This window comes from Typopeltis vanoorti, chromosome 4 (genome assembly GCF_054136105.1).
Source record: "Typopeltis vanoorti isolate ZY-2024b chromosome 4, IOZ_Tvanoo_1.0, whole genome shotgun sequence".
In the NCBI taxonomy this organism is placed as follows: Eukaryota; Metazoa; Arthropoda; class Arachnida; order Uropygi; family Thelyphonidae; genus Typopeltis; species Typopeltis vanoorti.
The window spans coordinates 3,968,705-3,987,651 of NC_143552.1; the positions used below are offsets into that span (position 1 = coordinate 3,968,705).

The 18,947-nt window shown below is 36.7% G+C and overlaps 1 protein-coding gene across 1 annotated transcript in view; it reads right to left on the reverse strand.

Moving 5' to 3' along the window:
• Nucleotides 1–12,771, reverse strand: part of LOC150107080 (mitochondrial sodium/calcium exchanger protein-like) — a 77,736-nt gene extending 64,965 nt beyond the window's left edge. Inside the window, exon 1 of the mRNA XM_090391612.1 lies at nt 12,652–12,771. Within this exon, the coding sequence (XP_090247738.1) occupies nt 12,652–12,771 (120 nt within the window). The remainder of the gene's footprint in view (nt 1–12,651) is intronic.
• Between the last annotated feature and the right edge of the window lie 6,176 nt (nt 12,772–18,947).

The following is an 18,947-nucleotide window of genomic DNA, read 5'->3' on the forward strand; positions in this document are numbered from 1 at the left end:
ATGCTAAAGTTTATTATTATAAAGCATATTTACATATACAGTTAAAATATAATTATTATATTTTTGATCACTACAAAAATTCTGTACACAAAATGCTGAGTATGTTATTTTTTGATAAATAATAATTCATCTAAATTATTTGATAATAATTTTTATAATAAATAACATTTTTGCATATGTACAGTTAAAACTAAATTATTACATTTACTGGTCAATACAAAATACTGAGAACATTCGCTTGGATAAATATTCATGACTGTTTTTGTCACTGCTGCACTGAATTTTTTTTTTTTTGCTCTGATGACGTTTCTGTTGTCTTCCTCGAAGCTTTTGCTGAGCTTACCTAAGTAAGATATTAGATGGAGGTGGTTTGGGGTTTTGTTTCAGTATCCAGGACAAGCCAAGTGTCGATTTAACTGTGTGTGAGTTTAGTTTATAGCAGCACAACAATGAGCCCACGGACAACCACTGAATATGCGCTCTTGAACTTTTTTTTTTTTTTCCAGGGAGAGAGCTGGATAGGATGTGTTTGTGATCCTCATACTAAAGTTTGAGAGAAGGTCGTTATGTTGTTGTTTTTTTATTGTTTGTTTTTTGTTTGTTTGTTTTTTTTGAGGAATTTCTCTCTAATTTTGTCCTGTCGTAGGTCTCTAAGTTTCTCTTATCGGATGGCAGTTTGTTGATCATGTGAAGTATGTAGAAGCTTGCTTCGGGTGACTTTTCCGTCGTGATTATTATACTTATATGTTAAGCACTTTGTTGACTGTGGTCTTGTTATCTGATATGTTGTTCTCATTACTCTGCTGGTTGGGCTGAAGTAATGTTTTAGCATCACTGTGTAGTGGCATAATTGTTTCTTGTGTGTGTTTTTTTTTTTTTAATTTAAATATTTTGTGTTCTTTCATTGCGACCTGTATAAGTGTAAGATATCTTTGTTCCCAGGTTATCATTTTTACCATTTTATACTGCAACCATTGTAATCTGTTAAGTCGTAGTCTGTTTTTATAGCAGGGTTTCTCAACCTTCTTTCATGTGTGTCCAAATATTAATTTTTTAACATTAGTTTTGTGTCTCCACTTACAGTTGCCCACGTTCCCCCTTTGCAAAAATCTAGCATTAAAAAAGCTTTGTCTGTAAATGAAATAGCTTTACTAGCTTCTTGCAAAGTTGCATATAAAATAGCTAGGTGCAAAAAGCCCCACACTATCGGAGAAGACCTAATTCTACCAACTGTAGTTGTTTAGTTTTACTAAACAACTACAGTGCATAACTCTATCAAATGATACTGTTGCTCGGCGAATTGGTGATATATATATATATGTGAAGATACGCAGCAAACAACTTTTGTCGAACTTTGTGACAATTATTCTCAATTCAACTTTACGAGGCAACAGATAGCAACAAGAATTGGCATTTAATGCTTATGTTCGATTTTGCGATAGATTATCAGCAGTTGAAGAGTTATTGGTTTGTAAACAATAGAAAGAAGAGCCACAGCACCTTAATTGTTCAAAATATTGGACGATTTTATATGCAAGGCAAACTTACAGTGGAAAAATTGTGTTGGAATTTGCATTGATGGCGCTCGAGTTATGTCTGGATGGTTTAAAAGTTTACAAGCACTTGTGAGGAAAAAATCCCCACAATTTATTTGGACACATTGCATGATTCATAGAATAGCTTTTGCTGCAAAGGAAATAAGTCCTGGTCTAAACATCTGTTATCCAGAGATAATTTATATTTATATTTCAACTTAGATCAAAATCGAAGTGAAGGTTAAGCTAACGTGTTGTTATCACCTGTGTAATGATTGAGGTTTTAGGATCAGTGCTTTGTGTATAGGCGATGGATGTCAGATAGTTAGGTGATCAGTATCTATGAGTTGAGTCTATCTTCTTCTTCTTCTGCAGCTTCTCCCACTTAAGTGGGGTCACTGTTTATTATGAGTCTCCTCCACACCTTCCTGTCTTGGGCTGTCACCACATCCAAGTTCTTCATCTTCAAGTCCTCTTCTACCAGCTCCCTCCATCTCTTCTTTGGCCGCCCACGCTTCCGCCTTCCTTGCACATCCATCTGCATGACCCTTCTTCCCACATATTCGTCCTCCCTCCTCATCACATGACCAAACCATCTCAACCTTGCCTCCTGTATTTTCGCTCCTAAGTTCGTAACTTTCACTGTTCCCCTGACATAGTCATTTCTCAGATGATCCTTTCTGGTCACTCCGCACATCCACCTAAGCATTCTCATTTCTGCTACTTCCATCCTGCTAATGTTATTTTTCCTCAGGGCCACAGTTTCTATAGCATATGTCATAGCTGGCCTCACTACTGTCCTATAAATTTTGCCTTTCAGATTGATCGGCACCCTCTTATCACATAACACTCCAGCCATCTCCCTCCAGTTCCTCCAACCTGCTTGTATCCTGCATCCCACTTCCTTCTCACCTCCTCCATCTTCTTCCACTGTCCAACTGGGTTTTTGAATATCATCAGCTTTGTTTTCTCACATGTTATGTATATGCCACTTACAGTTGCCTGCTGGTGACCAGATTAATGTCATGTTGCATATTGCTTCTTGTGAAGTAACACTATGACCGTGTCGTCCGCGTATTGTAAGATATTTCTTTTTAGGTAAGTTTGTAATTGTCGTGTGTGTATGTGTTAAGTAGAATCGAAGAAAGAACAGCTCCTTGTGGTACTCCACAGGTTACCGGTAAATCTTTGGCGTGCGCTGATCCTATAAGCGTGATGTACTTTTTGTTTTCCATGTATATTTTGAACCACAGGAGCTGGCGTCCTCCGATTCCGATATGTATAAGGTTGTTCGACGAGGTTTTGTGTTAGTGTATCAAACGCTTTCGTCAGGTCAATAAAAACAACTAATACTATTTATATTACTAATACTGTTTCTATCTAAAGTAGCGTTTATTAGGTCTGTGAAAGGCTTCCAGGAGCGTTGTTGTTCCTTTTTTCTTTTGAAAACCATATTTAGTGCTTGGAATTATGTGTTTATGTATGGGTGGATTAATTCAGTCTTTCGTTCCGAACAGTGTTTAGTGCTTCAAGTATGTACCCCGTTTCGAAGACGTTATTTAACAGTTTTAGTATAACAGGACATAGTTTGGTTCAGTGTCCTTTGATGTACGTTGGTCCGATCCCGTACTGGTCCCTTGTTGGGATTAATGACTTGCAAGTGACAGTTCTTCCTTTGTTACAGGTGGGACCACATTGACTGGATTTCCCGTCGTCATAATGGAGAATATCATCATCATCATCATCAAATTCCTGCCATGTACCCTCAAGGGATGTACAGGATATGACAGTACTACATGAAAATATTTCTTTGTGAAAATATAATAATGGAGAATATTTCTTTGTGAAAATATGTTCATCGGAGAGAATGTTCCTGAAGATTTTGGACAGAGTTCACAATGTGCTGGTTAAAGTTGTTTGCCAACTGTTTGAGGGATTTAGGATCGCAAGCAAAGCTGATTTTTTTTTTGTTTCATAATAATAATAATGGTTTTCAATTTCTTGCTGAAAAAGCCGCCTTTTACGGAGGCTTGGGCCTGGTCGAAACTAATCAAAGTAGATCTTTTATTGATTAATAATAATAATAATTAAGAATAATAATTATTATTGTTAATTATTATTATTATTAATTAGATTAATAATAATAATAATAATAATAATAATAATAATAATAATAATAATAATAATAATAATAATAGATTGATGATAATTTTACATTTTTACATTTTTTACATTTTATTATGTCTCAGTATAAGTTACATACAATAATAATATTTACAGTATTTACAATAAGGATTATACAGAATTTTTTTTTTTTAATTTTATTTTATTATTTTTTTTTATGTCTCAGATGAATTGCATACATAGTTGCTGTAGTAATTATATGTATATAATATTTATAATGCATTACAAGTGTGTATAACAGATACTTGCAAGTTAGTAATTTTCTTCCTCGAAGCTTAGCAGAGCTTATCTGAGGAAGTAATAGATGACAGAGGGTGGTGGTTTCATGGTTGTGTTCCTATAGTGGTCACAAGCCAGGTGTTGATTTTACTGTTTGTTGGTACGTGCTTGAAAGACTTCGACTGCTATCTTGTAGTGGTAGTTTTTTGAGAGGAGGGGTTGTAGGTTTGTGTGTGTGTGTGTATGTGTGGTGTGGGAGAGAGAAACAGGAATTGCTGTAATTTTCATTCTCGCTATAATAATTATATAGTGCCTGTTTCAGCTCTCTGTATGTTCCTAGGTTTCTGTTGTCGAACGGCAGTTTGTTTATCATGTCAGGTACGTAGAAGTTTCGGGTGGCTTTGCTGTAGTGATTGTTGTACTTATATGTTACGTAGTTTGTTGAATGTGGTCTTGTTATTTGATATGTTGTTCTGGTTACTCTATATGTTGGGCTCAGTGACCTGTTACGAACAGTACAAACTTCACTTCTTAGAAACTTCATGATGCTTATAATTCGCTTAAATTATAATTCGCAAAAATTAAAAATGGGTTGACTGAAAATAAAGTTGCTATATAATATTACTATTAACCAAACCCACTTGCTCGCGGATATCTAACTCGAATTATCAAATATTAGGGAAAACAAAGAATTGTTTAATTCTTGTTGCTTAGCAATCAGTTGAGATTCTGCTTAGAGTTACTAATGTTTCCTAATTTATGTCGGCTCTTTCTTCTGTTGCTTATTTTGGACTTCACTAATTTCAGTTGCTTTGGAGTTCTTTACATTTGATACAAGTGAATGCACTTTACTTTTAAGTAGTGTTCGTTTATAATCAGAAGTAAAGTATTCTGTTAGGAATCTCAACTGATGGCTAAGCGATAAGAATTAACACGTTCATTGCCAATCACGCGATATCGCACGATGCGAGTTCTCACCAAACGGCCGATCACGCGTTATCGAGTGGACGTCGTTAACTAAATAAAAAAAATATAAAAAATTTGGCCACCACACGAAATTCCAATTTTCAGCTTGGCAATGAAAGTGTTAAAGGAAAAGATCGCGCAGCGCATCAATGAAGTAACAAAGCAACAGGGCTGCACTAGCTTTAACAAATTACAAGAAATAAATGAAATAATTAAAAACATTCCACCATTGAAGGAAACATCGGTTAATGTACAATGCAGCTGTGAACACAAAAAACATAATATAAAATAAAGATGGTGAAAAATGAGGATTCAATGGGGAAGCGGTCTACAAACAGAAAACTGATGTGAAAAGATCAAAAGTAGCTTCACATATTTAGTAAAACTTAGACACAAAATAAACCATAAAAGAAAACTCAAATACATGGAAGTAATTATGATAACAACTGAAATGGTTGAAAAACAAGCTTAGAAGACTAGAATGTGGAGTCGCCAGGAAAGGAAAAACACAGATTTTCGATGAACTACCAAACTAGTCCTATTAAGCCCAAGAACCTAATTTCTTATTAGCTTCATTTGAAGAAAGTAAGACAAGTGGGAGATCATTCCGATTTTTGAATGAAAAATAAAACGGTCTCCAAACAAATTATCCTAAACACAGATCTTCAATGCATCCATCAATAGCGTGAGGATAGCCTAATCACTTTTAATTCGACCAAAACAAAGTCCAACTTTCTTTATCGTATAAAAGATCTCGCTTCACTTTTCCGTACTTCTTGAATGCCTGCCAAGTAATGAGTTCCGAAGCTCTAGTAACGAAGTCTCACAGCACGCAACACTTAACAAACAGCATGAAAACACGGATCCTCCAAACAGAGATGACCAGGATGAACTAATTAAAAGCAACACCCCGACACAATAACCAGAATCACTAACCCATCCTCCCAATAATTCAAAACCTCATCCGATAGAAGAAACTACTTAAAATGGCCTTTCATCACCTGCAGCCAGCCAAGGAGGAAGAGAGTTTCCAGACGATGATGAAACTGTACTTCCACATGATGACTTAGAAGAGGAAGAAGCTGAGGGAAAACTTCCCCACACTGAGGATCCCCTAACCATGAAGCAGCTGTTATCCTTCATACAGAAAGTGCAAGGTTCCCCTCACAAATTAACTATAGCCCGTAAATACACCACGAGAATCCCGGAACTAACATCTCAACTTCAGGACCTACACTTGAAACTGAAATGTAAAAAAGAGAAGAGCAGAGGTTAACAGGAGTAAGCGAATCTACTACCTGATTAATGGGCTACAGACACAATACCAGGACCAATATTAGATTCAACTTACAATCAAACTTTCATAAACATAATGTCTTTGAGTCTTTTTTCTCTCAATGCAAGAGAATGTGCCTCTGCTTTACGCAACAGAATATACCTTGACCAGGTACAAAAATATCATATAGACCTAATACTTCTACAAGAAACAAATATCAACTCCTCATCCAATTTATCTAGAAAATGGGCAGAGTGGCCTTATGACCTACAGTAACGCACCCAGAGGAGGTCAAGGGACCCATACCCCCACAAAAAGGAGAAAAAAACACTAGAAAATTGTCCAAAAATCTTTTCCTAATTAAAATTCCTTTTTTTTTTATTTATTTTGTGTTGTCTTCTATTTCTATACTACTTATGAAATAGCGATCATTGCAGATGCTCAGTCATAGGTCGTATGCGATGCGTAGTGTGTATTCTCAAATCGTCTACTCAACTCGGCCTCCCCCCCCCCCCCAAGATTAAATCCTGAGTGCGCGACTGTGACCTACATCACTCTGCAACCCAACAACATCATGGAGCAGGAGTTAGCTTAGGTGTACATCGTCGACCCCCCTACAAACTGAAAGTGATTGTAGATATACCAGGATACGCCTTGTATGCTCACATAAAAGCACCCAATCATAATACCCTGCATGCGTTCAATATTTACATACCACTGCAGGATGTTCTAGCATCACAAATCTTGGACTTCATTCAAAACCATCTTTCTAGTATTGACAAGAACATATCATAATAGCTGGAAACTTTAACTGTACTCTTGACCAAGAAAAAGACAGACTTCAATGTGCTGATCATCGTATCTCGTTAATAAACAAGCTTCAAACACTGGTAAACGATAATGAACTCATTGATGTCTTTCGGTATCAACATCCAGATAAGAGATCCTACACATGGAGATCAGCAATCACAGTAGCTAATAGGCCTCTCTACCAAGCACGACTGGACAGATACTACACTTCCAAACACACTGTTTCTCTAGCTAGAAACATCTCAGATCATTTCTTCATAAAGCTGCAACTATCATTATCGTTGGAAGCATCCAAATGAGGAAGTGCCTATTGGATCTTCAACAAAACCGTCCTGATAGATTCAGATTATACAGGATGGTTCAAAATTCCACGTACAAACTTTGAGGGGAGGTAGAGAGCATCAAAATCAACCATATTTACATAGGAAAGCATGACCGGAAACGCCACCCGAAAGTGATAGGTGGTGGTGTTCGCCAGGGCTCCAGGTGAGCAATTGGGGCTTCCTCATTCAAGTTTTCGACGTCGTACAAAGAACATGCGTCATTTTACGAACGCTGAGATGGCATACATGCCTCGTTTACCATATTATGTATCCAACTACTATTGAACTGTTCAGTTACGCCTAATAAAGTTTTTTACACTACTTACTGCCTTGTGTTATTTCTGTATCTTTGTGTCTCTGTTAGTACCTTCCGGTGGCGTTTCCAGTCATGCTTTCCTATGTGAATATGGTTGATTTTGATGTTCTCTACCTCCCCCCCTAAAGTTTGTACGTGGAATTTTGAACCACCCTATATAATAAACTCTTAGGCTTTAATACTAACCTCACTCACTCGAAGGGGGAAAATACAGAACCAATGAAAACATGGTCGCCTCACCTAAAATCACCTACAGTCACCAGAAAAATCAACAGAGGAACATTAGCATCCGACAACTCGAAGAACAGCTCCAGTATCTACCAGAAGAAAGCTCTGAAAATCATTGAGCCCTCCAAGCCATGCAAAGACATTTAGAAGTATCCACAAAGGCTGCCCTACTTAGATCGCGGCATACATAAATAAATCTTTCAGATGCACCCACAAAATATTTTTTCGTTGTGGAAAAAAAAAATACCAGGCGTCAAACTTCATCTCTGCTATTAGACTTCAAGATGGCAGCATCACAGAAGATCCAAGTAAAATCACTTCCGAAATCCTACAAGAATGCATACAGCTCTACAGGAGCATGCCTTCATGCTATTCACGAAACACTGTAAGAATCAAAAAGAATCTCTGCAACAGATTGGAACCACTTAGAAAACCCAATAACTCTACATGAACTGAAAACTGCATGCACATCCTTGCCAAAGAACAAATCTCCCGGCCTTGATGGCTTTACAACAGAGTATTTCCAAGTCTTCTGGAATCAATTCGGACCACTTCTCCTTAAAACACTGCAAGAAGCCTACCTCAAAGGGCTCCAGAATGCGTTACGACCACAGTAGCACGACTGATACCAAAGGGAGACCACACAGACATCCGAAACAGGCGTCCAATCTCACTAATCAATACAGATTGCAAAATCATTTCCAAAGTTATCGCAAACCGACTAAAGCCAACACCGCCTGAAGTTATTGGACGACATCAAACTTATTCTGTTCCAGGAAAATGAATACTTGATTAACTTCCATTTAATAAGATTTCATCCACATCGCAAACAGCAATCGTTTGCGATGTGGATGAAATGAAAACTTAGCACTCGTTAGCCTGATCAGGAGAAGGCTTTAGACAGAATAGAGCACGAGTACCTTTATGAAGTCCTAAAGGAATTCAGCTATGGTCCTGTCATCATTGAAACAGTCCAACTGCTATACAGAGATGCACTCTTCTGTTTAAAAATCAACAACAGGCTCACTCGCACTTTGCCATACTATTCAGGGATCAAACAATGATGTCGTCTCTCTATATAATTATACACGCTGGCCATAGGACCATTCTTAAAAAGAGTACACGACACCATGATTTCCAAAGGAACCAACATAAGAGAACCACATCTAAAAATAAGCCTATCAACATATGCCGATGACGTCACCGTAATAATCCGTAATGACGAAGAAATGACAGTAACCGATGAAGCACACAGACTATATGCACAAGCCTCAGGGACCAAATTAAACTCTGCAAAAGCCACTGGCTTGTTGTCAAGCAGATAGAAGGCTAGGACTGATTCTCCAATTGAATGTTTCTGGTCAAATAAAGCACAAACATAGTTGTACACGCTGACAATACCAAAATATATAATGCACTGAACTGGACACAGCTGCACAAACGATTTAAAAAGGTGCTGGGAAAATGGAACAGCATTCGTTCAATGTCTTCGCTTGGAGGAAGAGTCTGAATAATCAACCAGATGGCTGCGAGTTTACTATGGCATGCCCTCAAAGTAGTGAAATCCCCCCTCCCCTGAAGATTTTCTTATTTCATTCAAAAGGAAATAAAACGTTTCCTATTGAACAATACTAACTGGACAACATACTCTGAACTCTACAAGCCACTCAATAAGGGATGTCAAGGCCTGATTTCCTTGAAAACAAGATTACATCCTTCAGGGTAATTTTTCTCCTAAAGACGCGTCAGTTCCAATCACACTTATGTAACCACCTTCGATTACATCACGAAATCATCCGCCAGAAGACTTACACTTTCCGCAATCCTCTGAATGGCCAGTTATGTGCCAACTCCTATTAAACGACCTCATTTTTACAGAGACGCTCTACAGCGGTGGAAAAACACAGAACTTCATCACACACAGTGACAAGTTCAATAGAGTCAGCTGTACTAACAGAACCACTGTATTCAAACAGAAACATAAGAGGTCTCACAACTGGTCAGCCCTTTCTTTTCCCTACATAGGGGAATAAGAATCATAGGGGATCTCCTGACCCCGACCCTAAAGTGGAAAACACTCACATGCCTACCATTGAAAAACCCAAAAACTGAAAAGCAATATCAACAGATGCAAGCTGCTATTATAAATATCTTCCCAGATATCGCTACACCTCAAGGAATCCGTATTCGTTCTAGCAACTGCGGGGAGCTCACCTTTCATCTTGCATCATCTGAAGTCTCACTTGCACTTCTTCCCTCCAACTACAAGAAAATATACCACTTCCTCATGTCAGTGCCTCACACTTCGCCCTTCGTATTCGTATCACCCCTCGTATTCATCTTAACCCTCTCATATACAAAGTTGCAAATGCCACCCAGTTTTCAGTGGGATCTTCCATATAAATCGAAGTGTGTCAAACCAGATTCCGACATACAGTGGAGGCTATGGTATAACATCTTACCAACTCCTACTAAGCTGTACAAATTTAAACTTAGAGAATCGGATCTCTGTCTATTCTGCGAAGTTTCAGGTACCTTGAAAGATATATATCTAACCAGTCCTGCAAACAAAGTGATGATCACCTATGCCCTGAATACTGCCTTAAGCACCCGTAACTACGCACACAGCCAAGAAGACTACTGGAATTTAGTCCATAAAGAAGGGAACAGACACAGAATATGCAATTTCCTCTTCATCTGCGCCAAGGCCGTAATTTACAGTTTCTACCTTAAGCACACAAGAAATAACCAGCACCCATCCATCACTGAATCGGAACAAACTCTCATGTGTAGCCTACGTCGGAAACTATAAAGCAGGCTTTTACTGGAACTTGATTGTTATAATGAAACAAGAACTGTCGCGAAATTCATATAGAAGTGGAATCCAACTGATGCCCTGTTCTGGATTGGCGGCGACGATACACTTCAGCTGAAAAATAACTAAAAGTGATACTGAACCGTAATATTGACTTTTACTAAAAAAGACAAAATCCTGTCTACCACTTTTGCCTCCTTTCTATTGTATATCTAAAAAGAATATCCTTTTTTCCTCTGTAATATATATTCTTATAATATGTAATATGTCTTTTTGTTGCCTATCTTCCAATGTATATTTTATCAAGTTAAATTTAAAATATATAAAAATGAATATCTGGTATCGCAATGAAATGCTGCGATATACTTTACAATGTACAAACATGCCATTGATGCCACCAGTAAAATCCTCTTTAATCTGAGAAGACTCTCACCCTGGATAAAACATAAAATAGAGCCGCCATCATGCTACGTGATTTGACAAAAGCCTGAATTTATTTAGCGAAAGATAAATCTCCTGGTATAGACGGAATCACCATTGAGTTTTACAAATACTTCTGGGAACAGTTTGAATCTTGATTCCATAGAATATACACAATGTATGAATAGAATAATACGACTAATACGATAATAATAGAATATCCGACTATGTATATCGAAGCAATTGCCAATAGCCTTCTACCCAACATGAGAATATCTGTCATTAAGCTTATACCCCCCCCCAAAAAAAAGAAAGGTGACCTTGTGAAACTAGAAAACTTGCTTACCCATCTCCATTACAAACACTGACTGTAAGATATTATCAAAAGCTATTGCTAACAGACGTAAGCTCACTCTGAACTAATTAATAAATAGTACCAGAGCTATTCTTCCCAGGACGATCCATCCAAGAAAAATCATATCTTATAAAGGACTTGATAAGCATATCAAGTCCTTTATAACATCGAAACTATGAACCTTGTAATACTTGACCAAGAAAAAGCTTTCGATTGTATTGAAATTCATACCTTTTCAGCTGTTTAAAAGCCTTCGGTTTTTGCCCAGGCTTCAAGCCATTAAGACGCTACACATTAACGCTCACTTCTGCTTGAAGAATAAAAAACGGGCTCATCATATGTATACCATACAGCAGAGGGGTTGAAGAAGGCTGTCTTCTTTCTGGTCCTATTTATACGATTGCCAAAAACCCTTTTTGAGGGTTTTTGGCAATCGTATAAACATGTTGCTTGGGCCAACCCATCCTAATCTCCAGTACCAAGCTATTACCCTGACAGCATGTTCCGATGATGATGTTACTGTTATAGTCCACCATCAGAATTTTTCTAAAAATGACAGACCATACCAAGAATATCAAACAGCCTGAGGAGAAAAAAAAATAAATACAAATAAAACCACAGGACTGTAATGGCAAGTGGAGAAGCCTAACTGATGTCCCTGGTTTGACCACTGGTCTTCAGAGAGAAACAAATACCTGGGAATTACTTAGGAAACCCATCCTCTTATATGGATAAGAACTGGGAAATATCAAACGTTTCAAGCAATTACTAGGAAAATTGGCGGAAGTAAGAACCTCTGCCTCCGTTAAAGAGAAAGTGATAATTATCGGTCAAATAACTGCTAGTGTCTTTTAGCATTCATTAAAAATTCTAGCTCCTCCAGAACATATCAGAAATCTACTGCTTCATACGGAACAAATGCAACTGGCTCCCCTACAACAAGTTCTGTCTTTCTCTTCGTATGGGAGGGCAGGGCTTGGCATCAATCGACTACAAGATAACAACCTTTCTTACTCTGTTTTCCATAAACAGTCAACGTGATGAAAAGCAACACGAACAGACTGCAGAATATTTATTCTCCTCTGCCACCAGAGGTCTCTCTCTCCACTGCCCTAAGAATGATAACTGCGTATTTGCTGGCACATCTGACCATCTTCTACAGATATGCCCTCCAAAGGTGGAAAAGAGTCGATCTGTAACATACAGTGAAAGCAGCTTCACTTCCAGAAATACTCAAGGAGCCCTGTTTAACAAGATAAGAAGTCCTAATACTAACACTAACAGCTTTTTTTACTACATGGAGTTGGCGAAGGGTGAAAACCATAGTGGATATTTTATCCTCAAACTTCACATGGCACTGCCTCTAATCGCTAGCAAACATTGAATATGGGAATCAAGTTAAATGGATACCATCAAATCTGCACTTCAGATAGAAATACCAGATATCGCACTTGTAGCAAACCTTAAAGAACTAATAGTAGAAAACTCGACGCCTCTGTATCTCTTACAAACAAGCAATACGGTCGTGGCACTCGGCTTATCCAACGTGTGCAAAGAGCATGAATTTCTAATCGAAAGAAATAGCAATCAGGTTTACAATAGAATCTTTCGTCATCTCAACACTCATTAAGTGGGATCTGCCTACCGAAGGAGTAAACCTGACGCTGACATACAGTGGAGAATATGACATGAAGCACTCCTCAATCCTACTATACAACACAAATTTTACTCTGAATTATGAGAGAATTGTGTCTTCTCCAACAGAAATGGAACAATTCGTCACATCTACTTAGAGTGCCCTGTAAACCGCCAAATGATCCGTTCGTCTCATTTGGCTCTTTATCACTGCGAGAGCAGTGATATATAACTTTTATCTCAGACACCCAAAGGGGGACAGTATGACACCTTCACTTAGAGAAGCAAATGACCACTTACTTGCAGCCGTTAAGGAAAACGTTGTCCTCTTATACCAACACTAGAATAAAAGGAACCAATTCCTAACTGAGCAGTGCAACAGTAGCACTGTCCAATTTCCAACTTAACAGCAGGAGTGGCATTCCCCGAGAAAGGGAAGAAGAGATTTCCAGTATTTGCATGGCTTAGAACAGTGTTTCTCAACGTGGGGGCAATTTAAATATTTTGGGGGCAATTAGAAAATGATGTTGCATTCGTCACCTCATCACTGATATACTAAAAACACTCACCATTATTGGCGGGGGGGGCATCAAAATCTTTGAGGCGTTGAAGTAGGGCATGATCCAAAAAACGTTGGGAAATACTGGCTTAGACCCATGCGAAGAATGATTCGAAACTTGACTGCAGATTTAATCAATCTTTTAATTATTATATTTAATAATCGATGTTTGTGTAAACTGTCTATAAATGTCTATAACTATCTTTGTGTGTGTGTATATATATATATATATATAATCTACTAAAAATATGTACTATATCTTACCGAGAACCCATTTTAACTTTGAAGAGGGTGATATAAATATTCTCGTCTCGCATGTCCACATCAAATAATCACTACCAACTGAGTAATGCAAAGAGTTCTGCCTCATCCTCCGAGTGCAACAGAATAACTTCTTCGTTCTCGTATGGTTAAAAAATCACAATGAATTATAGTGTGTATTCTGCATCAAGAGAAAGAGATGCATCCTTCCTTTCTTCTTTCTTTTATTTTATTTTATGTAATTTAAAAACAATTTGTACATTCCTATATTTAGTTTATAAAATGTAAATATTTACTTGTTTCCTGTTCATCAAATATGTATGTTTAGCCATTTATTTAAAAAATACTATATTTTATCTACATAGAAAACATTGAAAGTCCCATAACACTGGCCAACCTTTCTTTGCTGGGATAAGGAATAAGAGCTGTAAGAGGAATAGAGAAATAAGAACTATAAGTGACCTTCTAACTCTGAATTAGAAGTGGAAAACTGCTGAAAACTCCCAAAGCAAAACAGCAATATCAACAAGTTGAAACAGTCATTACGAAAACTTTCCAGATATGTACACCTACCTGAAAGAATCTGAATTTCAACTAGAAACACTCAAGAGCCTACCATACAAATTATTTTGTCTTCTGGAAATCTCTTACTACTTCTACCTAATAATTTGAAGAAAATATACCACCTCACTTCAGTACATCCTGACTCCCCTTTGCATCTGCATCAACATCTCAATCCTCAACCTCATCTGCATACTCATAGAGGATGAGATGAGGTCTCACCTACAGTGCAGATTGTAATAAGCCAAGAACTTCAGACGATGAACTGAAGAGGCAAAAAATACAGGTGAGCCCTATAAGCTGAATTCTTTAAATATGCTACTAGAAAACTGTTTAGAGACTATAAAAGCCAGTTTAGCTGATCTTGTCCAAGAACTCTTTGATAAGCAGAACGAACAAATAACAAAACAAATTTAGCGAATATGAGGATTTTGTTAAATATAATAATTTAGCAGTGAAAGAAGTCTTGCAAACGTCAAGAGACATCAAAATTAGAGTTAACGTACGGACTAACAGGAAGCAGAATTTGATGAAAGAGACCTCCGAACTTCTTCAAGAACTTAATTCCTTAAAACTACAATACGAACTTTTAAATCAGCAACAATATAAAGATCTTGTCGTAAACGGTCTTCCTAAACCGAACCTACAGAAAATCTCAGAGTAGTTTTAAAGTTAGGCCATGAAGTTGACATCCCCTACCAGAATAACGCCATTCAGACAGTAAATTGGAAGAGCAAAAAACAACGCTTGCCATGACCCACACCAGTCATAGTTCATGTTACAAGCAAATCCAAGAGACAATCTCATAAAAACCAGCAGACTGAAAACAACAGTTGCCAAGGACTTAAATGCATCGCAAGGCAATACAACAATCTTCCTATCTGAGTATTTAACACTATTCAACCAGAATCAGTAGTACCAAGCAAGAAAAGCAAAAATATAAAAAAATTACCAGTTTTTTGTTGATCAGAGATGCCAAGATATTCTTGAGGGAGTCACAAACTACAAAACTGACACAAATAAAACTCAGAAGACATAGACTGACACAGTGCAAACAAAAGACTCCTAATTAGAACAAAAAGACCTCACCACAATAAAAAAAATGAATGTGAACCATCAGACAGATGTAATAACACCAGAATATATCAGCAATTGTACTTTTGACTCACTTGATGCATGTAAACAACATAAAGTTCAAGTGCGAGGACTCTCCATCCTGCATATTAACATCAGAAGCATCCAAAAACATTGGTTAATGTTACAGGCTTATCTGAAGAATTACACCGACGTTATTGATATATTGGTCCTAACAGAAGTATCCGTTAATAATGATAAAGCAACTGACTTGCACATTCCAGGCTTTCAATAACATAGATCCTGCGGCCAATCAAAAAGAGGGGATGGAATATTAATATTTACCAAACATAAATTAACAGCAAAAGAAACTGTTTATCAGTTTGAGCATGCTGAAACCCTTTGAAAATCATTAATACCGCCAATCGACAGAACACCCCATAATACTAAATGCTATTTAAACGCCACCAAACTTAAACGTGATAAAATTCCTGCACGAACTCAATTGCTGGCTTTCACGAATTACGCTCAACAGAATACCAAATGATAATCGGTGATATAAACATAAATATTGCAAACGAAAACCATAACAACACTATACAATACCTAGATACGCTATCCATGTATAACCTAATACCAACAAGAATATCATGTACTAGAGAAAAAATAGTTGGAAATACTATCACTACTTCCTGCCTAGATCATATAAGCCAGTGGTGTTCAATCTTTTTTTACTACGTGAGCTACTTTTCTATAAAAAGTTATTCGGCGATCTACTCTCTTATATATAAGTTATTCGACGATCTACTCTCTTATATAGATCACGTTCCCCCAACGCACAAATAAACAACTAAAAATAAACTAAAAAAAACACACAACTAAAAACTTTATTTGTGTATTTAAAAATTTATTTATCACTTTTAATTATTTTAATAATTGACAAAAATATATATATTTTTTTAATAAAATATTTCTCTATTTCGGAAAACCAAAGTTAGAAAAAACAACAGATTGATTACAAACTGAAAAGTTACAGAAAATGCTGGTAGATTAAAAAAAAAAATATTATGTGAAATTTGGCATTGTTTGGACCTCGCAATATTTTCATAGCAAGTTGATATGAAGAAGTGGCCAATCGCAGACAATCATCCAAATGATCATTTGTAATTTGGTTTCTTAATTGATTTTTTATCACGGTCATATTTGAAAAAGCGGATTCTAACAAGTATGTCGATCCGAAACACGACAGAAGGTTTCGCGCAATATCAGTTAATATTTGAAATTTTTCATGTGCATACTTCCAAATGACCTCATTGTTTATTGATTTTAAATGTAAACTATTCTGAAATATTTATTCTCAAGTTCTACTTCAGCTTCGTTTATATCAAACATCCCACTAATTTTATTTGAAATTTCTGTGATGTTCAAGTTTTCTTGAAATAGATTATTGATGAAAGATACAATCATTTCAGTTTTATTAAAATCTTTAAATATTGAATTTATTTATTTCTCAACTAATTCTATTTCACGAATAAATTCTTTTAAATCATAGCGAAGCATTTCTTGATTTTGTTCAAAAAATTTTAATAAATATGGGAGATATCTAAATTGGCAGTCATTTTTTTCTTTAATAAAAGTAAGTATTGTTGAAAAGATTTTATTGAATTTAACCTGTCAATTAAATTTTTATCTCTACCTTGTAACTCTAAATTTAAATTGCTTAATTTCGTACAGAAGTCTACTAAAAATGATAAGTGTAACAACCATCTGTTATCACTCAATTGTGGATAAATATCTCCATTTTCATCAAGAAAAAATTTTATATCGTTAATTAATACAAGAAATCTTTCTAAAAATTGACTTCTGCTGAGCCAGCGAACATTATTGTACAACAGAAGTTCCCTATCATCATCTGCCTGTAATTTAAATAACCGCCATTGCAGGGTTTTCCTCGAACAGAATTTACAATTTTAAATGTAATATCCAAAACATCTTTTGTGTTTACTCTTTTACTACACAGTACTTGTTGGTGAATAATACAGTAGTACGTTTAAAAACCTGGATGTTTATCATCGTTTTTACATAATGAAATGAAGCCTGATTTATTACCTATCATTGCAGGAGCACCATCAGTAGTAATAGACACAAGTTTAAAAAGCGGAAGTTTGTGTTTTTTCACAAATTCACCAAATGCCGAAAAAGTGTCTGCTCCCCTAGTCCTTCCCAATAATAGTATAATTTCCAAAAGTTCTTCTTTCCTTGAATAATCTTGAAATACCATGAATAAATACCATTAAATGAGCAATATCAGTGAAGTCGTTTGATTCATCAAATTGTAATGAAAACACAACACACTGGTGAATGTCTGACATTAACCTGGCCTGGAAACTTTTCTCCGGCAATTGGAACTCTTCCATTCGGCAATTTGCAACCTTGTCCGCGGTCTAGAAGTAGTCTCTCTCTATCGACGTCTCGAACTGATAAGCTCCTTTCTGGAAGCGGGAAACTCCTCTCTCAAGCAATGTGGATCCAGGCAGTATCTCTGACAGCGACTCTGGACCAGGCAGCCTCCTCTCTCACAGCAATTCTGGAACCGGGACCCCTTCTGCTTGCTTCAGTCCCTTTTTATTAGGCCTCCTCTGAGACCTCACATGAAGTTTGGCAATCCCCAAAGAATCGGTATGAGTCTTTCATCTTAAGTTTCAAGTTCGGCACACCTTTTGTTCTCCTCCGCTTTCTTTTGATTGTAAGTTGCCGGCCATCGGAAGGTTGTCAGAACTCTTTCTGACTGACTTCGGAGATGTTTACACTTATAGCCTGCAAACCTTTCTCATACATACATACAAGTTTCAATAACAATCTTTCTAATGCTGCCATGAACAGCTTCGGCGACAAAAACATTGCCTTTGTTTTTAATCACTTAACGTACCAATTAAAAATCAGAAAACGGTCGTTTTTCTGCCAATTTTTTGGCCGAGGGTTATTTGCTGAATCAAAGTCATCATTATTTGAAAAATAATGATGAATTCGTGCAAACGCAAACGAAATAGCCGATACACGCCGTTGGCATCTTTTCTCGGCTGAAAGGAAATAGGCACAAGATTGTCTAGCGTCTATATTCGGTTGTATTTATATGTGAAACCAAAATTCAAAATCAATTTTGGTGCAATAAGCAAAAGACGTGTCACAGACGTCTTTGTATGTTAAGGGGTTAACACTCTAACATATTCTTATTAAAGCAGTATATACAGTTAGGTTCAAAAGAGTTATTTACAAAAACATCTAATACAAACTATACCGAGACAAACAAAATTTATTTGTTTACAATATTCATGGGACTTAACCTAAGTAAAAAATCATGTAATGTGTTTTGGAATATTTAATGTTTAAGCTACAATCGAGTTTTTACA